Source organism: Acanthaster planci, linkage group LG15, assembly GCF_054643075.1.
Source record: "Acanthaster planci isolate LZ-2023a linkage group LG15, COTS_SCS, whole genome shotgun sequence".
Taxonomy (NCBI): Eukaryota; Metazoa; Echinodermata; class Asteroidea; order Valvatida; family Acanthasteridae; genus Acanthaster; species Acanthaster planci.
The window spans coordinates 8874647-8899104 of NC_141791.1; the positions used below are offsets into that span (position 1 = coordinate 8874647).

The 24458-nt window shown below is 42.9% G+C and overlaps 1 protein-coding gene across 6 annotated transcripts in view; it reads right to left on the minus strand.

Moving 5' to 3' along the window:
* LOC147796667 (uncharacterized) overlaps nucleotides 1-24458 on the minus strand; it is a 111525-nt gene that overhangs the window by 38405 nt on the left and 48662 nt on the right. For 4 of the 6 annotated variants that reach the window (XM_087146807.1, XM_087146804.1, XM_087146805.1 and 1 more), the window contains one exon: nucleotides 3706-3722. The exons of 1 other annotated variant lie outside the window; for it this stretch is intronic. In XM_087146807.1, the coding sequence (XP_087002933.1) occupies nucleotides 3706-3722 (17 nt within the window). Of the gene's footprint in view, nucleotides 1-3401; nucleotides 3485-3705; nucleotides 3723-24458 lie in introns of all 6 variants that reach the window. One more of the 6 variants, XM_087146810.1, reaches the window with a different exon arrangement.

Sequence of the window (24458 nt, forward strand, 5' to 3'; positions counted from 1 at the left end):
CAAAATGAGGTATACAATACTGGAAAAGAGATGTTTAACATAGAAAATTGTTCCATTGAACAAGGAGTATGAGGGCCTAGGCATTATTGGCCCCACCAAGCTAATTATTCTTACAAACCCTTCACTGAGTGTGAAAGAACTCTATGAAACAGAGAAACCTCCAAATTTTTTGTGGATTTCTGGCCTTTGTTTGCATTATCATTTGGGCAGTGAGGCTGTTCTACATTTACTTTTTCAGTCATAAAGTTCGAAATTCCAAGACAAAATACCCACCATAAAAAACAGGCATCTGTGTGTAATTTGAAACATTCAGATTATTCGGAATTTATTTACGAACCCATGAACTATGAGTAGTTTACTGCTTTTCAAAATGACACAGAAACCTTGCATAGTTGCTGTTGGCAACTCTTGCTACATTTTTGGACTTAAAGGTTAACAGCTTATTCCTTTAAGGCTAAAGTTTGTTGAGTTGCCCGCCAGCCTGTCAGTGCAGGCTGCGGAAATGAAACAGGTGTACCCTGGATTGTGTAAAAAGTGGCTTGTCACTACTCGCACTACTTCTGCGAGTGTACAGTGTGGTACCTCCACGGTGTATGTAACTTAATCTGTACTCAATAACAATCACTACTTGCACGTAATTCTACAGCTCCTAATCATGCTGGCTATATAATCAACTTAGTTGCAAATCCATGAGTAGTACAACAAGCAGAAGGAACTAATCATTAATTGATTATAATCAAGATAATCGCCTAGCGGTAATTTGAATTAACTTTAGTTCATTCAAATAGTTGCTGTTTCTTTTGCATTTTATGTATGAGGCTCTTTACACATTGATGTCTATGTTTTGCTGTGTTTGATCTTTGCAGATAAGACAGCCTATTATATAATATATATGTAGCCTATTATATAAATTGTCTTCAACAAGATACTTTAAATATGTGCATCCCTCTTTCTGGATTCAGTCCAGCCAATAAATGTCCACTTTGGAGATGGTGCGAGCCTTCTACCAAGAACCCAAACCCATATGTTACATGCAACAACATCAACTGTAACATCTGTGGATAAATTCAGGTGAAGCATACCAGGTACAAGTGCAGCATTATCAGTTTTTCTCGTTAACTGAGGGAATATTTTCTTTACATAGATTTTTCCAGCTTAAAATCACCATTGTAAAGTTTTTTAAGGAGCACTAAAAAATCCTGATTACATGGAATTCAGAACAAAAACGGTTTAACAGGATTTTTTGAAGAAACATGGAACAAAGCCAGAAAACCTAAAAGAAAATGATCAAATGGCACCCCTGTACATTATAAAATGGCCCGTGCGCCAAGGCCATTTGAGTGCCTGCATGCATATTTATGACTTTATAAGTGAAGAGGTCTGTATGTTTTGACAGATTTCTTTTCTGAAGAGAAATAAGTAAAAATTTCCTTCAACTCTTTTGATCATGAATCCAGGTTCAAATCCCGCTCCTGTCAATTTCTTCGTGCATCTTTATAATCATTCATACGCACCTAGTCAGTTTCCCTATATGCTGTGTTTCATGATTTATGTTCAAAAAGCCGTATCCTCTCCGAGTGATCCCTGTTCACCACCTCCCAGGTTGTATTGTGATATTGGGGTGTGATCCCTGGCTACATGACTGACCATAGACTTAGTGCACCACTGCAAAATTGTTTCCCCAGTTCTTGTGCATTCATGTACAATAAGCCTTTTGCGAGTTAACTTTGACCCAAATTTAGTACACTAAGTCCTTTAAATTCCGGTGAACATAATTTGAATTCTCCTTACTAAAAACCGCTATTACTATATTTCATGATTCAGGGTAAGCTTTTGCTTAGTTACATAAGAGACGCCTTGCAACAATTCGCTCTTCTCAATGGATTACAAGGGCACAAAGGAACCAGTCCATTCCAGAGATTGTGGTCGCTATATGAAAGCTTGCCCCAAATCATGAGGTATAGCACCAGTGTCTTTAGTCTGGGGACTTCAAATTGTTCTGTTTATGTGCAGTCAGGTAACTCAGTGCACCAGATTTTATTCAAATTTAACTTCCAATGGCTTATTGTACATTGTACAATCCCCAACTGCCAAAGACAAAAGGGCTCTGAAGTCTGTGCCTCCCTTAACCACTTGCTGCCGGGTGGTTTGAAAAATTCAGTACACAAAATTGGGACTTTTTCATGATTTTCAGTTTTCAAAAATCGTCAGAAATTCATCATTTCCATTAATGGACGTTTACACCCACAAGAATTAGTGAGTTTGTTTCTGCATTCAATCGGGGACCCTGAACAATAGAGGACAATAAGGTCCCCGATTGACAGAGGGTCCCCAATTGACAACTGTGTACAAAACATAAGGGTGGTCTTCTAAAAAAGTTAAAGTACAAACAAAAGAGGAACAATAGGGGGTCCCCAGTTGCAGGCAAATACACACTTCCATGTGTGTGTTGTGGCCACTCTAGTCTGACAGACAAAATCTATTGACGACTGAGTATTTCAGCCAGGCCTGCAGCCTTGTAAAAATGGTACAGATTGTGTGGTGTTGTACAACTGTCTTTTGTTCACGAACCTGGCACAGTACACTGCTGACCTCTTTTCAATAGGGGCCTGATTAGCCTGCAGCGGTGCTGTGTGGCTCATCGCTGCGTTGGTGGAGAGCTTTTGTCTCCAGGATAATCTGCTCGCCCTAAATTCCCCAAATTGTGGTAGACTGTTTCAAAACAAGGCTGGATTATCTCCACTATTGAGAGTGGAAAAATGTCAGTAATGCCCAGCAGCCTGGTCTTTTGTTCCAAGTACGGTCTTTTGTTACAAGGCCCAGTTCCCTTTGTCCGATTTAGAAGACCCCTGCCGTGCATATAAACACACAGTGACCAAAACCGGAGTCCCCAGCAGCAAGTGGTTAAAAGTGGTTGCACGTGGTGTTATTGCAACCCATTGGGCGATGCAAAGGGGTTTGCCCTTTCAAAATGCACTCCCCTAAAGAGACTGACCCTAATCTAATAGGTGCAATACTACATTTAATTGAGAACAAAGTCAAATACTGAAAGCAAAAGCTTCCTTCCTTTCTGCCATCTCTGGGTAGGTTACCATCAGAACCCATTACAGAGATGACAGCTTTGAGTGAATTAATGGTTGACAATGCAGGCTACACAACACCCAGAGCTAGTCAGAAAGTCATTGTGACATATATTCAGACGAGACAATTCGTCAGTCAAATTTTCCTCACTCATTAGTGTTCACTAACTTTCAGTGAACACTCAATACACGTTGTTTAATGATCGATATCTGAAACTGTCCAATCCCAACAAGATGCCATTATTCAAATTCTTCAATAGTATGACCTCCTTGCTCAGAATTTGCAAAGAAACATTATATATCAAACAAAACACAGCTTACCCCTCCGGCTGCTGAACTATTAGTTTGAAGTTGCAATGTGCATGTAAGTGCTCTCCTGTTTTACATGAACGTGTAGTTTTACTCTGGTAAAATTCAAATGAGTTCAAATTACTTGTAAGTGAAATTAAAATGGAAGAAGGAACAGTAGATATTGCAAAGCTAGATTTTAAAAAATTGATAACACAGGCTATACACGTACCTCACTTTACGAAAGGTAAATGCTAAAAAATACGAAGTGAATGCCTATCAAGTTTAATTATGGGAGAGAAAAGGAGTATATTTTGATCAAATGAATATAACTTACCATCTTGACAGCCACTGCTGAAAAAAAAAATGAGGAAAGTGGTCAGAAAAAAATCAGATTGTACCACAGAGCACCTGCATGTAGAATGCAATTTTTTTTCTGGACTTCATATTGCAAGGGCACTGAGCTCGCAAGGACCAATTTCAGCAAAATTTCTTTTATCACCTCATACCCACCAATAACCCAGGGGAAACCGAGTTGGTTGGGTTATGCAGCATGAATATTAGTGGTCCTGGTGTGGAAAAGACCAAAATGTGTTTGGCCAGCTGGTACAGCTATCACCTGGTTCAACGCTCTATCAATAGGGCCCATTCCATCCCTAAAAGTCTTGCACTCAAGAAAACCCCATGAAGAAACATCCCCAGGGTTCCCTTAGTCACCACTTTTCATCCTCGTCTTCCGCCCCTCCGCAAAATAATCAACGATAATCATCATATCCTCCACACTTCAGACCGCCTTGCCAGTGTCACCCCACACACCCCACTTGTGGCCTACAGGCATCCCCACAATCTATGGGACCTTATCATTCAGGTAGAGGTGCACTAGGGCACGAAAAGATGCCGTTTGCTTCAACTGGGAAAGGTTTGAATCAAATGCCTCCGCACCATATGATCCAGTAGCCTGAACATCCAAGAGGGAAACTACCAATTAACATTCTTTTCTTTCTCTTTCTTTTGTCTGCAGATTATACCCCCCTTAAGGTCCAGTTCGTTCAATTTTATTTTTTCTTTGATCTCTTCCCACCTTCTTGGCGGTCACAATTCCATTGAGTGCAAAAGACAAGAGGATTTTGAGCTCCCAGGCTTGGAGCTTTCTACGGGTGGAAGTTCAGCTGTCGCAGCGAAACAAAACTGTCATTGATGTTTTTTACAGTCCCCCTAACACAGGCCATGAATCACTTGAGGCACTATCAGAATCACTCTTATTTCTGAACACTATCAAAAGGTTTGTGTTGTTGGTGACTTCAACCTTCCAACACTGAAAATGGAACCCTGGCACCGATGTACCTGGATCCTGTGGATCTGCCATTGACGAGACCTTTGTTGATCTGATGAACACATATGATCTCCATCAAGCCAATCTAAATTCAAACACAGGCACCAACGTCTTAGATCTTGCTCTTCACTCAAAACATTTGAAAGTTTTATCCAAAATCGGGGGCAATATCTTCCAATCGGATCACAATTCTATCAGAATTCAGTTCGGTATTGACAGTCACAAACATCCCGTCCTGTCTTCAACTTCCAGAAAGCGGACCTGAATGAGCAGAACACTTCAATGCATCCCATGGAATATCTTGGATGCTGCTAATAACAGTGATGAGGCAACATCTCTTTTCTATGATTTAGTAGAGGCAGCTCTGTTGGATGTTGTCCCTGTAATTTGCCCTTATTGCCACTCTCCCCCATGGTTCAATGGTGAACTAAAGACTTGCCCTAAAAGCCAAAGAGCAGGCGTTTCGAACGAAAAAGTGAAATCCATCTACACAAAACAAAGTGTTGTTTAAGGAAGCCCGAACATCATTCAAGTGCCTGGCAAGAACCATGTATGCTGACTATCTAGCACCTCTTGCAAAAGACATTCGTGACAATCTTAAACGTTTTTGGACCTTAACCACTTGCTGCCGGGGGATCCACTTTCGAGCACATAGGCTTTATACGCAGAGCCGGGAGAGCTCAAAACCGGGACAAAAGAACTGGGCTTGGAACAAAAGACAGTGCTCGGCACAAAAGACTGAGCTGCTGGGCATTACCAACATTTTTCACTCTCAATAGTGGAGATAATCCAGCCTTGTTTTGAAACAGTATACCACAGTTTGAGGCATTTAGAGTGAGCGGATTACCACCCAGGACAAAAGCGCTCCACCACTGCAGCGATAAGCCACACAGCACCACTGCACACTAATCTGGTCCCTATTAAAAAGAGGCTAGCAGTTTACTGTAACAGGTTGATACACCTAACACATCCCCCTAGATGTCTGTAAAGAATTCCTGAAATTTCGATCAAACAATAACCAACACAAAGGTGGAGGGGGGTGCTCTCTGCCCCGTATCTTGCTTCATACGGCCAAGTTTGTGAATCAAAAAGTTACAAAGCACTGCACAATCTAGGCTCTTTTTACAAAGCTGCAGGCCTGGCTGAAATATTTAGTAGTCAATGAAGGTTACCTATCAGCTTAGAGTAGCCCCTAAAGAGTCTTTCGTGTGGGTATAAACATCCGTTAAATGAAATGAATTTTTGAACAATTTTGAAAACTGATTATCTTGAAAATGACCCGTAGGTGTGCAATGCATTTTTCAAAACACCCGGCAGCAAGTGGTTAATCAAAACCGTATCTCGCCAACACACTCTGCCCTGCATCCTGCAAAATGAATTGTCAGGAACTGAAACATCAGATCCACTGGGAAAAGCTGAGCTCCTTGTGGACTACTTCCAGATTCTGAACAGTCCAGCACCAGGCCAGCTCTACACACCTTCAATCTGCCCACCATGTCAGCCATTCAAATAACTGACGCTGATGTTTTTGAGAAACTCTCAGAAATCAAAGTTTCTAAAGCCAGTGGACCAGACAACACATCAAGTTTTTGCTCAAGTCTTATGCTGGTATTTTTTGTGCTCCATTGGCAAACATTTTTCGAATGGCACTTTGTTCCGGCACCTGCCCCTCTCAATGGAAGGTTGCCAATTTGGTTGCTATTCACAAATCTGGCAAATGACAAAATGTAGCCAATTACAGACCAGTTTCTCTTCTTCCTCATGTGTCAAAGGTCTTTGAGAAGATTTTGTATGAATATATCATGGAGCATGTCTGAGCGGCAGCATGGGTTTGTCCCAGGCAGGGACTGTTCTACAAATCTAACATCATCACTGCAGGAGGCATACTGTGCTGCTGACCAGGGATAGCAGTTGGACATTTGTGTACATTTAATTTCTCAAAAGCCTTCAACCATTTTCACATAATCTTTTATACAAATTGTTGTCATATAATCTTCATCTCAATCTCTCATTATTGCTTCGGAGTCACTTATCCAATAGAAAACACAGAGTAGTTGTTGGTGGGCATTGTTCATCATGGAATTCGGTGCCTTCTGGAATACTACAAGGTTCAAATCTCGGTCCATTACTTTTCAACTTGTTTGTTAATGACATTCCACAGCATTTAAATAATCAATGCTTAATATTTGCTGATGATCTAAAAATCTTTTGTCAAGTCTTTTGCCTCAATGACACTGGCGACCAACAAGAAGAGTTAGACAAGCTTTATTATTGGACTGTGGCCTGGCTACTGTTTATTGATATACATAAGTGTAGTTTCATTTTCATAACCCTCAAGAGGAAGCCATTTGGTTCAAATTATCACATAAACAATACTGTTCTCAATCAGGTTGCTGTTCAGAAGGATCTAAGTATTTTCATTGACTCACGGCTTACTTTAGTTCCCAATGTTATGTTATCCAAAAGGCTAACCGCATGTCTGGTTTAATTTGGTGTAATTTTCGAGACATTAAGAATGAACATGCACTTCGAACCTTTTACTGTTAGACCACACCTTGAGTACTGCACATAAATATTCAACTCCCTTTCTTGCCATCAGGCTGCCAGAATTGAAAGAGTTCAAAGTAAATTTCTTTATTTCATATATAAGAATCTACATAGAAATAAATGTAATGTGGAACATTATCAATTGTGTGAGCTGTACAATGTATCCCCACTCTCCATGGATGAAATGTCAATGACTATTTATTCTTGGACAAACACTTTCACAATCTTCTCAATGTCACCAGTGCTAATCCATCTTGCTTACCTACCAGGTGGACAAGGCTTGCTAACGGGCACATCTTACATGTCCCAGAGAGTCTGATTCAGGTCCACGGAGTCGGGTTGAAGTCACAAAGCACATTTCACTTTTTTTTCCATTGATATTATGCTTTTAATCAGTTCACTGGTATCTAATGAGATAATGTTCACCAAAAATTATTTTGTTTTTTGATAATTTACTGTATATTCCACTGAAGTATGCAACTTAGCTTGTTTTGAAGAGAGATAGACTCATCAGAGTCGGAAAAAAAATCAACCAAAAACCCTGCTTTTTAAAAACAAAATTATATCTTCAGATCAAAACCTTTGCATTTTTTTGTAGCTTGTTAGACACTCTTTCAGCTGATATGAATTTGCTTTCCACTCTTGAATTGAGAGCAGAAATTCATGTTTACAGTAAACTATGAAAAGTACCAAACAAGAAAAATATACATCAACATTTGTTTTTTGATGCATTTTTACATTCGGCCATAAAGGCCAAAGCAAAATTGTCTAGTTTATTCATAAATTGGTTGACTGATTAATTGGCTACAAATATAATCAAGCGGAAAAGTTGTGCAATTCATCATTGTGCCAAAAAAATCAATTTAAAAGCCGTCACCACGCAGGATTTCACCTTGTTTTGAGCACAATGAACAGCACCCTCTATTGTTAAGATACATGTATATAGAGTATGCTGAATGTAGTTGCTGTCGATGACGTCGGGCCTAGCAGGATGTGTCATCGCATTCCCTCAAATGCCATTGACTTTGTTCTAATTGTGTGGACTTTGTGTGAGAAAGTTAGTCGTAATTTGAGGGCTATAACATAGCTTAGGTGGAATTTAAACTGAAAATTAGTTGAAAGAAATGTAGCTTTTTGTCAGAGGTAATGTTGATCGTCAATCCCAACAAACGCTGGAGGGTAACAAGATATTTTGTTTGCACCAGTTATTTAAATGAGCCAAACGATGACCTTTCTACCTGCTTGTGGCTTATCTCAGACTCGGTGCTGTGTTATGGCCTGAAGTAGTGGAGAAGAATGTTTTACAAACCGCCTAGCAATTGGCCAAATGGGACATCTGATTTGGAACTCAGCTCTTCAATTGTGAAATATTTCAGCACATTTTGTGTGGTTTTATTTCTATGGCAATGTTAATTAGAACTTTTGACAAAGACTTCTGAGAAATAAATAGTAATGAAAAGTGAAATTATTTTTTTTTGCAGACAAAAATCCTGACAGAACACGGAGGCATTACAGGAACCTCCATTGTCAGAAACATGGTCTATTTCAACTTGAACCGGAAGATAATAGAAAAAACTTGAAAGGAAAATCTTACGCTGAACAAAAGAGGCCAATTTCATTGAGATCGCCAGCAAAATACTTACATATAATTCCATACCCTGACCTTGCAGGCTCAGAATGCACTGAGGGAAGTCACCCAGCTCATATTGCTTCTCCGGGTAGAATTGAAAAACATAACTAAATATTGTTGAAAACCTTGCTCTGAAAAGAGCTGATGGTGAGAAGAATTTGAAATGTTTCTAAAAGCATGCTCTACTTTTATGGTCCATGAGTGTAAGATCTCCATCTGCATGATTATTAAACATTACCTCTTTTTTCATAATAGTTTATTTTCAGGGAATGGCCAAACCGTGGAATAAAGTCACTGCTCAGCACTTGGAGTTGTAAATGTGTAGTGATGGACCGGCCAATGCATGCCACCAGCATGAAATTTGTCAATGAGAATATTCCAATGCCATATATACAGGTTAGTGATGGGGGAAAAAGCCTATTGACTTGAACATAATTCAAGTATTCCGTAAACGTGTAAACTCCTCCCCCACATTAGTGTGGGCAGGGTCTCCTGGTGATACTTAGGGCTGGCGACCATTTAGACCCGGTTTGAAAAGGGCTCCCCAGTAAGCTCGCCCTGTTGCAAAAACCCCTTTCATACAGGCCTGGCTACCGGCCTGGGATACTGGACTCGAACTTCTCCATCCTGGGGTCTATTGTTTGCAAGTACTGGTACATGTAATCTATCCCAGAAGAAACCTGCTTGTGGTTTTTAATCCTTCAGCTCTATACAATGTTTACACTAATCCGCTTAGATCCCTATTCATCTGTGGAAGCATGGTGGGGGAAGCCTTTCATCAGGGACTTTGAAATGCCAATGTGCAGACAGGCCTGATACCCGCCTGGCGTAGCCTGAATACCGGGCAGGCATTATACAGGGTGGGCTACCAGGGGGCCCTTTTCAAACCGGGCCCTTACCCCTGCCCAGTGTACATTCGCAAATTTCCCATGTGTCTATTACAATTTACTGGAAGACCTGATTATGCATGCTGCCCCTTGACCCTCTGCAATGCACTGTGGTCCCGCCGCCATGTTTGTACTATTTGAAGTGGAGAAATCCACGGAGCCAAAGCGGGGAAGAATGGGCGGGAGCAGCTGGGCAGGGGTTAAGTGTCATTAGGAGACCCGACCCACACTAATGTGGGGGGGAGGGGGGAGTCTCCTGCATTCACATACCCCTGCCTAGCCTACATATGCAGAGTGGCACCATACCCTGGAGGTGGGTCGGCGACAGGAGAGTAGTTACCAGAGAACATAGGCGGGCATCACCCAAGCAGACACTCAACAAAAGAAAGAGGTATCTATGATGAAGAACTCATTGTCAGGTCAGGGACAGTGCTGGGTGCTGTTCCAACCGCCAAGCGCAAGGTCACGCACAATGAGCCGTCTCACTCCGCACAACATTCTTCAGATAGCGCTCGTGAAGGTGGAGGGGGATCTCTAGCAAGCCGCCTGGCAGATATCTGCCAGGGAAACACCTCTGAAGTATGACCAGGACGCAGAGGCGACCTGAACATCATGGGCTATGACATGAGATCAGGTCGTCTCGTCATACCCTGTTGGCCAGTCCTGGTTTGCGAAGGTGATGACCGAGACTATCCATTGGGCAATAGTGTCCTTTGTCGCTGGATGAAAGGGCTTTGTCGTCGTGATTTGGAGTCTGGAACCAGGCTCCCGGTGATGCCTGGTCTTTGTAAGGTACCACTTGAGGGTGCAAACTGGACAACATTTCTTGTAGGAGTTATCTCCAAAAAGCGAGGCTATGTCGGGGACGAATATGTCAGGAGGTCAGAAGGTAGACGTCTGTTTTTTTGTCAAAAACTTGATGGCTGTGATAAGGTGAACCCCGTGCGGTTCCCAGCGGATGTGATCTTCAGCAGTTGACAGAGCATGCAGTTCGCTGCCGCGTCTGGAGGTAACAACTGCCGGGAGGAACGCCAGTTTGATGCTGAGATGGAGATCAGATGCATCAGAAAGCAGCTCAAAGGGGAACCAGTGAGAATGTGTAAGACACTCCCAAGGTCCGAGGATAGAACGAGGCGTTTGATGTGAGCACGCTCGACAAACAATTCCTGAAGGAAGATGGTGGATGGCAGTGTTATAAGAAACTATTGATCCATCACTAAACTCCGAATGAACGGCAGCCAAAGCTGGCAGCCAAAGCTGACCGCCAAGGCCAACTGGTAGTTGTGGATGGTGGCAATCGGAGGCCCGAGTGAAACAGATACATGAAAGAGTCTGTAACAGAGCTCACAGAAGCTTTGGACAGAGAAACATCGTGGTCGTCACACCATCTAGTAAAATGTTACAGTCAACTGTAGTAAATCTTGTGTGTGGACAGTCGTCGGCCCCGGGCTGCCATGGACGCGCGTCTGTAGAAAGGTCTGACACTCTGAACGATCGTTGGGCAATGTCCAGCACATTAAGTGAAGACCGCCCGGTGCTGGATGAAGGACTCCTGATCTGGGTTGACGAAGAATGTACCCCTTGGGCAGAAGGATAAGTGGTCGTCGAACCAGGATTCTTGTCAGTCTCGGGAACCACGGTTGACGAGGCCAGAACAGGGCAATGAGGAGGATCCAGCATGGCTCTTGTTCTATCTTGGATATGACCCGCAGGATGAGGGAGATTGGAGGAAAGGCGTACGCTAGAAGGCCGGACCAGTCCACCTGTAGCGCATCCGTCACCCAAGCTCGTGGGTGAGGAAATCTGGAGCAAAAATGTCAGAAGATGAGTCTTGTCGGCCAATGCGAAAAGGGATTTGGGGACACTCACCCTGGAAAGATCTGCGAAGATCTGACTGACCACGCCCGGATGAAGAGTCCACTCCATCGGGTGGACAATGCCCTAGGCGAGAGCATCTTCTATGCTGTTGGTTATTCCTGCTATGTGAATGGCCTGGAGGGCAATCCCATGATTAATAGCCCACATGGAGATCTGCCATGTAGGGACGCAAAGTTGAGGGGTGCGAGTGCCACCTTGGTGGTTGATGTACGCCACCACTGTGGAGTTTTCGCTCTGGATTCTAACCGAGAGACCCACTAAGTGCTGCTGGAAGTGGCAAAGGGCGTTGAACCTTGCCTGAAGTTCCAGCAGGCTGATGTGTTTGTTGCAGAAGGAAGAGTCCCAAACCGTAGATGAATGAGGTGGAGGAAGAGAGGCCCCATCAGAATAGCGCGTGTCCGTTGTCATCATGACGTTCGGTCTCGGGGGAACAAGGGGTGACCGGTTGACAGGTGCTCAGGTGCGAACATCCGGCGGAAGAGGGACCAAGGTAGAAATTGGGTCACTCTTCGGGCAGTACGGAGATAAGAGATGTAGTTGAAGTGGCGGCATCTGCAGTTGACATCATGGGACAAGGTCGACCAAACTGGCCATTAGTCCGAAAAGACGGAGCCAGGCTAGTGCCGGAGGTTCCTCTGAATGCAAAAACTGAAAGACGCATTGGTGCAGATTGAGGAAAACACATATGTGCCTTTGTGGAGGTCGAGGAAATGGAAGTAGTCACTGACGCTATCCCCCAGAGGGACCGGAGGCATGGCGTGAGAGCCCAGGGCTAGCGACGCGTGGCTGGAGTCTTCTAGGAGTGGTTGTAGGCGGAGCTCTCCGGGGGTCCCATGGCCGAGTAGCTGCATGGAGCGCACAACTAAAAGAGTGACCAGCAGACAGGGGCGGATCCGCCCGTCATCTTGGTAGTGGTGGAGGCTGCCGACATGAAGGAGCTGCAGGTTCACAAGGCGAAATCCTCTTGGTGGTCTCCATACGCTTTACCTCTGACTCGAGGACCTTGGTGATTTTCACGGCAAAGAGATCGTCCCCAAAGAGTGGGTGATCCATGATCTGTTCTGATATTCCAATGACAATGAAAGTCTGGTTACATCTTTACATGCCCAAAATGTCTCTCTTAACAATAAACATAATTATTAACTAAGACAAATTCTCCAAAAAATACGCACAAGAAAACTGAGAGAATGTAGCTGGTCCAGAGGAAAATAAAAATGCACAAAATCATGGGAATCGCTGTCTTTTCTGTCATTGTCCACAACTGTCTCAGCATGAAACCTCAGCTTGTTTCCACCTTCTCTTAAGTGTTGGAACCACTAGGATTGCGACTTATACTATAAATATCGCAGTTCATATTTTTGGTATTAGTTCTCTACCGCCGGAAACGCAAAATGTCATAACTTACTTTTAAAACGTCTTACTTTTGCAGAATAACCACCGCTGATTTTGAATTTTCAAGCACATCTGTGAAGATCACTCGCTAACTCCTGATGGCTACTGAAGAAAACTGTGCATCTTCTTTGTGTATCTTTTCCATCATTTATTTACTCCAGTATGCCGCAGCGAAACATGGTGAGCCTGTGGGTTACCAGCTACTTGGCGGTGGTGATCACTGTGTACAAAGAATGTCTAGGGTCTTCAACACTGGAGCTGGTAACCGCACATTGTCTAGCCGACAGGAGCAGTTAATCGGATTAAGGACTTCGTTCTAACTCCTTGTGTTTGATAGTTCCATGGTCAAAGTTGGCCTTGTCCTTATCCCGGAAGGTGCTGTGTTTGCCGGAATCAGACGAGATCTTGTCTCTGGCAATGTCAGGAATATCTGTGGTTGACAGGGAGCAAGAGAGATCCTCTTGGGGAAAGCGGTAGTAAGACATGGCTCTGGGAGGGGTTGCGCGCCAGCGCTTAGCCTTTGCAAGGGCATTCATCATCTTCACACAGGAACAATCTAGAGGGATCTCTGGGAAGACGGGCTTAGCTGAATCAAGGGGTAAAGGGTGGCACTTGAACGAAGTATGTCCCTGTTCAGTCGGCATGGGATCTAACGATAGGAGCCCAAGAACATGGATCATGTCACACTCAAGAAGGTTGAGGCGACCCTCCGGCTGGGTCAGACCAGCCACAGAGTCGATGTTATCATCCTCGGAAGAGAGGGGCTGAAGACTGGCAGAGGGAAGAGCCAAGCCGCGTTCCGAGCGGAGCGAGTCACCATGGATCGAGGATTGCTCTGGTGCCAGGTCTCGCTGAGGAGATAGGTTTAGTTGGAGAATAGAAGTCACCTTGGTCTCCAAGAAGGCCCCATGTGCATGAGGAGGGACGGCCGGGAGAGGATCCGGGTCGGGTGCTGTCACCAATGGCTGAGGCTTAGAATGTATCTTACGGGCGATAGAAGAGAACACCTCCAAGAAATACTGGAGGTTTGCCATCCATGGGGGTGGATCCTGATCGGAGTGGTGTCTCTTCTTGGCCACGGAAGAAGAAGAAGCCGAGGAAGATTGCTTGGCTTTTGGCTTCTTAGTTTTCTTAGCCGGGAGGGTTGGAGGAAGGACCAGGACCAGAGTGGTCAGTCGTCTCCTGCGAGGAGCGTCTGAGGCCAGGATCGGTGGCCTCATGACTGGAATCCAACGGCAAGCTGGAGCTGCAGATGGGATGTGGTGGACGGGCGCACTGGTGGCGTAACAGTCTAGAAGGGGCGCCATTGTCCGAGGCAACGGGAGGCTGGGCAGCATGCTGAATTGCTGACTCACCCGTGGCAGAAGTGTGGAGTGTGGCAAACCCGCTGTGGAACCCGTTGCCCGCTTGGAGGGAGTTGACTGGCCTGACTTCCAAGCGGGTGCCGCTCGGCGAGCAGGAGCCAGTAAAGGGCCAGGGGCAGACGGTGTACCATCGCCCCACGGGCCGAGCTGTGCCATCAGTCAATAGGGTCATCCGGGGATGTGGTTGGTAGCGATGCCTGCTGCATAGAGAAAGGAATGGCTCATTACTTCCTGATAATCATGATCAAGGGAATTGTTGCAGCATAGCATGCTCAACCCGATCTGTAGGTGATCGGAGTGGGCATCCATGACCAAGGGTAGTGTAGCAGTCCAGCACGCTTCGGCCGTGTGGGTAGGTCGGTGGAGTAGTCATCACTGATCAAGGGTATTGTTACGGTACCGCTCGTTCAGCCTGATCAATCCTGGTAGTGGTCATAAGCAATCTAGGCATGTTGCGGCATAGCACACTCAACCTGATCTTCTCAATAAAGGTCTGGGGCATGTTTCGGTATATCACGCTCAACTCTGGCCTATTCAATCCACTGGGTCTCTCCTCGTTGAGGCTGGTAATTGGATAACGCAAAACCGCACCACAAAGGAGCGGGGCAGCCCATCAAGCCCTGCTCCGCGGCCAGATCCCTATGGCATTGGGCCAATATCATTCAAACCAACGCACCACATAGAGAACAAAGGGCTTCCCGGCCCTGTTTAACGGCCACACCCAACAGAACACATCACGGTAGGTCACACCCAAACCTGTATACATGTATGATGCACAGAAGAAAAAGGGGGCAGAAAAGAACAACAAAAAACACAGCATGCAAAGAACGAAATATGAGAATAAGCATTCTTACCAAGAGATAAAAAATCACTCTTTCTTTCGTTACGGGAATCAAGTCAATTCACAAACGGGAAAGGTACAGAACTCGGAATTCTGAAAATGTCATAAAAGACACATCCATAAACGGCATAAACGGCACGGAGAAAAGAAGGACAAACATGGCAGTGGGAATGCAGTGCATTGTGGAGGGTCAAGGGGCAGCATGCAAATTAAGTCTTTCAGTGAATTGTACTAGGCACATGGGGAAATTTGTATATGCAGGCTGGGCAGGGGTATGTGAATGCAGGAGACTGAATGTTTTATGTATTAAGTAGTCACATATCCTTCACATCCTTCTAACATTTTGTTCAAGCATGGTCCAAACACCTCAATTTTCATGGGTGAAAAGTACGCTGTGAAATATGCCAGTCAGAGGCTATTTTTTCCATGAATTTTAACAAGGTTTATAAAAATATTTTTGCTAGAAGAGGACAAACAAGTTTTTTTGGCCTCCAATTTTGAACATTAAATTTTTGAATTTTTTTTTTGCACTTATTCCATCAAATCACGACTGGACTTTTAGTAACAACCACCTGAAAGGTGAAATATGGAAGAAAAAGATTACACATTCAGTCATACAAGTGGATTTCAGTGTAAGTTGTGCGAATTGAAAGTGATGGTCAAAAACTTATTACAGACACATTTGTGGGACAGGTCACAACACAGGCCAGGAAAGATGCATCGACTAAAAATTGCCATATCAACCACCACTTTACGGCACTTTTTTTTCTGGACCTTTCCGCGGTCATTTCATGAGCTATATAGTTTTTAAGATTCACCTCCATTTCGGGTACCCCCTCCCTCCGCTTTTATAAATGCCAGATCCACAACCAGTAACCTCAGAAGTTAAGGTCAGAGAGCTTTGCCACATCACAAAAAATTGTACTGTCAGCCCTCTCAAGATTTGTCAGATCCTACATGTAGAACACTACTTAAGCAGTATCCTTGTTCCTCCTATTTCTGTGCACCTAACGCTTTGAAACAAGATTTCCAGAAAACTACAATGCAGTTGAAATCTTTCAGAGGTGACATTAGTTTTACAACTCACAGTCTGTCATCAAACCAATTTTACAAACAAGTGACTGCTTTTTGTGCCCAGGAGTAGGCAACTTTTATTGGCTTCGACCACGTGTGTGTGACAATTCCTGCCTACATTTAACCCCTTCGCACAGGGAGGCAGCTAGACACACCATAAAAATTGAGATCCTCAGCCCACTTTTCAGCCACTTTCTTCTCGGCCCACGCTCGAGTGAACACGGTGAAAGAAGGCAGACCCTGGCTCTTTTATATATGGTAATTGGTCTTGGAGTCGGCTTTCAGGAAGAAATTTCCAGCGTGAAGGGGTTAAGCAGCTGGGGCTCTTTCAAATCTGTGGTGGCTAAGACATGCTACACGAGATACATTTATTGAAAGGGCGAGTCCTGCTGTTTAGCATTGTAAAAGCACAGCTTCTTTGAATTTTGAAAGCAATTTTTAACAAGCTTCCAATCTTCCAGTATGCAGTAGTCATTTCAAGTTCAACTGAATAAGAGGTTCTGCCCTAGATAGCGGACACACTTCCTGGCAGATGTTATACTTTTTGCACTCAGCCCAACTCTTCATGCATAAGGTGGGATCACAAGTATGTATGCAGCTTTTCATGGTTAAAAGAAGAATGCTGTAAAATCTGTACTGCCTTGTGTGGTTATATTCATGGTTCCAGATAGCTGCCACAGATCCCAACAAATCTGCACCAGTTTGCATTCAATTGCCCCCCCCCCTGTTCTTGCAGTTATGACAGTTTGAAAATTGAAGGTTTCACAAAAGGTGGATTCTGAAGAGGATTCTAGCACTCATTATTCATAAAGTGGGCCAATCAAGTTACTGTGCACTAACTGGTAGCCAATCAAAGCCCACTGTTTTAGTCAATCAGGCAAGGGGTTAGATTACTTCTACAAGATTACATCAGTCAGGCAGTGCTAGTTTAGGAAGGAAATTCTCATGTGCCGATCATTCTGTCACAGCTTGTTGGGCGAGCTGGCTCAATTTGCCCACCACCACCCCAGCACGTGCCTTTTTGAAGAATGTTTGGTTTTAGTGGCGTTTTTTAGCAGGATTCAAAGATAGCCACTTCCTAATACATACAAGATGTGGAATGTATCTTTACTGTTATGATACATTGTACATGTATGTACCAATGAAGTTATTGTTGACATTGATGTTTGCCATAATACACTGTAATTTGTAAGGGGTCAGCCACACCCTCTTATATACCCAAAGGGGTGGGGTGCTGTATGTTTCATAGCACAACCAGCGCTGACCCTAAAAAGTTGGATGGATCATTGTATTATTTCATGATTGCTCCTGGGGCCTGGGAGACCATTCATTTATGATTGGCCTGTAAGCCAAATAACAATAGATGTACCTGTACATGTACATCGGACCTGGGAGTCCTTTGTTTGTTTGATGTATGCTTTGGGGCCTACCAGCCCATAACTGATGCCAGCTTGCCAAAAACAGATTCGGTATCTGGCAAAATAATAAATAATAGATGCTCTGGCAAGAGTCAGGAAAATAATTCGTCTGGAAGTTTGTTCATTTGTGAGTCCGAGTACAAGGGAGCTTGTCCAAAAGGTTGTCGTGGTTTAACCCCTTCGCTACGGAGGACTGCTACTACACCACCAGTTGTGTGAAGATTAGTGCATATCACACACAGTCCATTCACCATGCAGCTGCTGGTTCAATGGGGCCTGCTGCTGGACAAAGCTCTCCATTCAGGGCAAACCACAGCCAGCAGTCGCGGTCAAAATAATCCCACCGTGAAGGGGTTAACCGTGCCCGGTCACCGTGGTTAAGAGCTGTTGCAAGGAACTGCGGTGACCACATTGAAGTTTACTCATGCCAAGAACATTTATTGAGACAGCTGAACGCAGGGGATGAACGCAGCTGTTATGTTGATCGTGTCTTGAATTCTGTGTGCGACTGCGGTCAACCCGAACATTCTATGCCTGGTCAAAGACAGATGCTCAGTGTACACATGCACATGTTCATGTATATCTTCTGGTTATCCTTGGAATGTGGGTGCCGCAAAACGTCGGGGACATAAATTCTTCTCAGAAAGTCACAAAAAGCAGATTCTGAATATGCTACAAAGGTGATCTGCGCAATGCCCAAAAATATATATTTTACTCGGCGCAACGCCGAATCACACACACAGAGAGCGCTATCCAGTAATATTTCCATACTCGCGCAGGTGTTGATGTAGATGAACATGTATTGCATTGTTTTCACACATGTGTACACCCAGACTCGTGCAAGAATAACGATGCTACTTTTTGTCACTTAGTGAAAATAGAGAAACACAGAGGCTAAGCTTTTGTTTGTTCACAGTTACTATGAAATTAAACAAAATTTCGCTTTGAAACTTTGCTAATTTGTTCTTTACATTAAAGGAAGTTAACTGGTAGGGAAAACTACAGATTGACAAATTTTCAATTTTCCGCCGGTGGGTTTTGTCACTTCGTGAAAACGCCAATGAATTAATCAAATTACCTATGCATTTAGTATAATAAAATTCATTATAATATGAAAAATGTTAATGTGCATGTGAGATTAAAAAAAGGCAACTACATGTGAAAGTACTGATCCAGGGATTTTTGAAAGGCTTCCGATCGCCATGGATGACGACGAAAGCTAAATAGCATGCACATGTAGGCCCGTGTGTACCTGCAAGAATGTGAAGACTCATCAACTGACGCCCCCATCCATGTAAGTAGTCTCCCCAAATACAAATTGTGCCATGGAGAGACATTTTTATTTTATTTTCCTGCTGTCTTATGATTTTCGACACAAGCTGCATGACACGAGTTATCGATAGTCCGAGTTCACTCGCCCACCATGTGGTGCAGCAGCTCGCATGCGAGATGGTCGCTGAAGAAGCATGATGTCATGAAGGAATACATGTATTGTAATTGGATAGCTGTGTCTTGCAAAATGTGCGTCATGAAAATGCACAGTCTCATTGGCGGGTACGCTAGATCTTTTGTAGCAATATACCTAATTCAGTGTTGGGTGGTAAGTTGGGCTCTTGAGATGTGAGAGTAGTCAAGTGAACTTATTTGGCTGTATTTTTATCAGAATTGGGAAGAGACTTTTTGTTTTGACATTTTTGTAATCAATGTAAAAAAACATTGATTTTGGAATCATGCTTTATGCTTGTCATGACTACAGGAGACTGGCAAACGATGTCTGTGTATCACATTGTAAGAATGCATGACGCATTTGGAGGGGCGGGTGGATTAGCCTCTTGCTGCATCTGGAAATTTTGTGGAAACACGCTCATTTCGAATATGAGCAATACATCAATGAATACAGAAAACACAAATATAGACACGATATCACTTTTTGTGCATGAACCTGCAGAAAAATATGTGATGGTATTGGTTTTTTCTGACTTGCAACTGTACAGCTGCAGTCATATTCAATGTACATGTAGTGGAACGTTCTCAACCCTTTTGGCAGGAATTGTACACTGACTAATTGCCCCATTTCCCTCATGCCTTTTTTGCCAATAGTTCAGCCCAGTGCGAACCAATGTGATATACTGCGCACGTGTTTCCACGCAAACGCTCATTATAAATGGGTCAGTTCATATTCAGTGTAAAAGCCAACACGTACGCAAAATTTCAAGGTCAGCCTCGCAAAGTTGAACTCACGTATCTCTGGCAAAACATCGCTACAAATTTTTCATAACATCGTATTCGCTTTATTTTTGCATTCGCCTGAAGTATGGACCCGCCTTTACACTTTTGTGAGTGTATATTAAATTTGCTCTTTCCTCTTGCCCTTCACCAAAAACGTACCCAATGGCCAATTGACCATATTGGTATACATCTATTAAAGAAGAAAAAGTCCGGGACAAAAATAGCCACTTTATTCACCACTTAAACATGTACATATTCTATAAACTGTTAGGAGTCATCTCAAATTTAGTCCGGGATAAGTTGAGGATAAACTGTGGAAGAGTGTTGCGGTGGAATGTTGATGGCTACTGGAAATTTCCCCACAATCTCCCCCACATAAAGCTGTTAGTATTTGTTTATACAGTCTCTATCCCCCCCACTCTGTGGCAGGCCACTCAAGGACACTTGTGGTTTTGATGACAGACAAGCCACAGGCAAAGGACTGCACTCCTTACTCAGAGCTTTTTGAAACTTATCCAACTGTATCATTTGGAACAAATATACATCAACCCTTTCATAAAATATAAAGCTACTGCAGGTTTTTTCTTCTCCTGGAAAGCTATGGTCTTACTTCAGGCACATACAACTTTATTGTATTTAATATGGCAATGTTACTGCACAAAGGACATTAACAAGAAGAGATCGGGTACAAGCCCTGTATTTCAATAAATATTCCTGTAAATTGTGTAATATCTTTTTTCTTCGCCAAAAAATCATGGCGTAACATACGGGGAGTTCCCCTTCCCCTCAATAAATGAACTGCTACTTACAGGGAAATTGTGGGGAAAGTATTCACTCTCCCCATCATTTTACCGCAACTTGTCCCAGACGAGATTTGAGATGACTTTTAAGTCTAAAAACTCACTTGAAGCGCTTCTCAAAGTAGCTCTGGGTAAAGACCTGGAGGTCACTGGCATAATCAGAAAATATTATGTATGGGGTGTTTCTTTGTACGATCATAAACTCTGGAATAATTTGAATTTTACTCCAAAACAAAGTAACAAGAGACAAAAAAATCTAAAGCAGAAAACGGTTTGCTTTCATTAAGCATTGGGGAAAAAATACTCACTTGAGAGGCTAAGACGTGCAAGATTTCTGAAATACATGCTCAGTCTTTGTTTTCAGATTGAAAGACTTCATTCTGAAATTAACCTACCCCCTTCTACCTGAAAATTACACCCAAAAAAATGACGACTAATTATCATTTTCTTAGACAAAGAAGAATTCTAGTTCCCTCTCGTGTATCAGAATAAAAGTAAAAATTATCCAAAATCTGCAAAGAAAAAAATCCCCTAAAATTCTAAACAGTGGGTTCCAAGAATTGCTGGTGGTTCTCCTCAAACATTTATACAAAGTATTTCTTTGAGATTGGATAGCAAGCTCCAATCGGAATACCAGAAGTCGTTGGGAATTTAACCACTACCAGCCGCGGACTCCGAAATCGGAGCCGTATGGTTTATGTGTGGCCAGGGTCTCCGACCTCGGACAAAGGAAACAGGGCCCTGTAACAAAAGACCGTACTCTGAACAAAAGACCAGGCTGCTGGGCATTACCGGCATTTTTCACTCTCAAAAGTAGTGATAATCCAGCGTTATTTTGAAACCGTATACCAGGGTTTGGGGCATTTAGAGCAAGCAGATCACCACCGGGGAAAAAGCTCTCCACCACCGCAGCGATGAGCCACACAGCACCGCTGCATGCTAATCTGGCCCCTATTGAAAAGAGGTCAGCAGTGCACTGAGCCAGGTTCGTGAACAAAAGACAGTTGTATAACACCGCACAATCTGGGCTCTGTTTACAAGGCTGCAGGCCTGGCTGAAATATTCGGGCGTCAATGAAGGTCACCTGTCAACTTAGAGTAGTGCCCAAAGATTACTCTGTGCGGCTGTAAACGACTGTGAAATGGAATGATGAATTGTTGAAGGAAAAAATGATAGTCATGCCGGCCCAGCATCATCAACGTTGAAGAATGCCCCGGCACGAAGTGGTTAAAAGCGTGCCTCTGAAAAATGACGACTGACGTAATTACAGCATTGAAAGGGTTTGGCCAGTGCCGACTATTTCAAAGTGCATGGATTTAGGCTAACTAACCATGCACTGACAACCTCTGTGGCACAAAAAAGGCAACTTTTAAAGAAGGACCTCAAGGACCGCAAGTCAACAGAACATGACTCTTGTGCAACAATTAAGGGCTAAGGGACTGGATTCCAATAACTTAAAACACACGCGTTGACCGTGGCTCTCCAAAGCATCTGAGGAACCAACCACAGCCGCCACGGTCGGATTCTGCTAGCTGGGCCAGGTGTAAAATTTAAATAACAATAGGGGGCTTTGTCAGCTAGTTCCTTTGCTATGGAAATTGGCATGGGCAGTGGACAGTCGGCTGGTTGCTAAGGACCTGTGAAAATCACGGTGTCCGCGTTCAAATAGCGGTTCAACATTTTGGACAAGCTATAAACCCTTGTAAAAATAAATCTGTAATCATGATAAACAAAAATTTCCAAGAGAAGACAAATAGCCTCAGTGTCCTTCGAAAACACCTTCTTGGGGTAGGTAGACCTAATTCTATTCCAAGATTTAGATCCACGTTCTTTTTATTTGCACGCCCTGCAACCACTATCCCAAGTTAGTGAACACCTCCATTCTCTTCCACACCCGTCCCACACCTTTGGGTTTATATGTCTGTGCTCTTTCTGCAGTGCCATTGCCTTTATTGATGAAAATGGACAACTCACTATCAACCCAAGTAATTTAGCTCTCTGAAAAGAAAAATGAGAAACAAAACCTAAAATGGATCCACCACTAATTTTTATTCATAGTCACCCACTTGAACCCCCCCCATATTGAAACTTCAAAAATAAATGAAGGGCCGTATTCGTTCCCCTATAGTGCTTCGCTGAATTAACAAATTTTAATGACATCTCTTGACCATAAGTACATACTAGACAATAAAGGATGTCTGTTAAATGACATTAAACTTCTGAATATTTTTTTTGAAGGGGGGACTCAGGACACAAAGTCTAGTATTTGTGACTCGGAAAGGTTGCTGAAAAAGGGTCATTTATTTCTTTTACAAATAAACTAAGATTACAGGATTAATTTCTGACAGTTTGGGGTCTTTTGCAAAACTTCAGAACAAGGACAAACGATACAAATGACCACTACTGAAAGGAGAGTTCCTAGAAATCGGACTGAATAGATTTATAGGATCTGATGATATTAGTTCATGAAACACATTTGAAAAAAAGCTTGTTACATGTACTTTCTCAATTAAAAGTCACTTTTGATTCAATTCCTGATTTTTGTCTAAATCGTTTTTACTTAAATGCATTTAAGTATTTCTACAAAAGAACTTTTCTCCCTAGGGTCAATAACAGCAAGACAATAGAGAAGTGTTCAACTATAGGGGTGAATGGAGAAAATATGTTGCTTCTACATGCACAAATAAAATGTCACTGGCAAAGTATTAAAACCTTGCTCAACACTGTGTATGTGATGCAGAAGTGTATCCTTATCACTGGTTTCCATATCATTGTTTTGACAGAAGTATATGTATATACATACAGTTATTTTTGCAAAGACTGTTTTTATGATGTACACTGATCTGTACTTAAGGCTGTAATATGTGTACTTGAGACTTTTATACAAACAGAATTTGTTAAAGCATACATTGATTGACTTTGTATGTTGCTCAGCATGTTGTTTGATCATACATGAACATTTAGTTCATGTATGATCAAACATCAGTAGTTCAGTAGTGATCAGTAGTTCAATGATGTGGCATGTAACTTTCCAAAACTTAAATTTCGAATAAACTTACAAACACTTTGATTGAAGCAGTTACTTGAATGCTTAACTGTAAACATCTACATGTACAATAACATATCATGGGGATCACAGGCTGTGTCTTGGTGGCATTCTGAAATAAGCAGAACTGTCTTAGAGTGGCCTAGTGAATACAAAGAAATTGGATACCAGACAAAAATGCTCCACAGCTTTGCATGAACACAATAAAAGTTCCCACCCTTATCAGTAGTAGCATGAAATATTTTGAATAAGCCTGTTCAATATCCATGTTTTCCTCAACCAGTTTATGGTGGGGAAAAATATCATGGTTTTCATATTATCGTAAAGACATCATTTTTTGCTTCCTTGTTGGGTCACAAGGTCAGTGCAAAATAAGGTGGTCTGATCCCCCAACAGCACCCATCCCTAACTGGCCTAAATGTTACTTTCTCATCAGGTGAACCAAACTTGAATTCCATTTGTACCCATTGACCCCATCAAGAAGAAAACTAAATTGAGCATTTTTAGTGAAATTTTACCTCAAACAGTCAATTAGTGTTTTGAAGCATCTTTTACAAGCGAAAATAAAAACCAATGAAAACACAGTATTGCTTACTGCACCATTTTCCACACATATGCACTCTCTTTATGGCCAGCGTGTTGTTTAGTGAG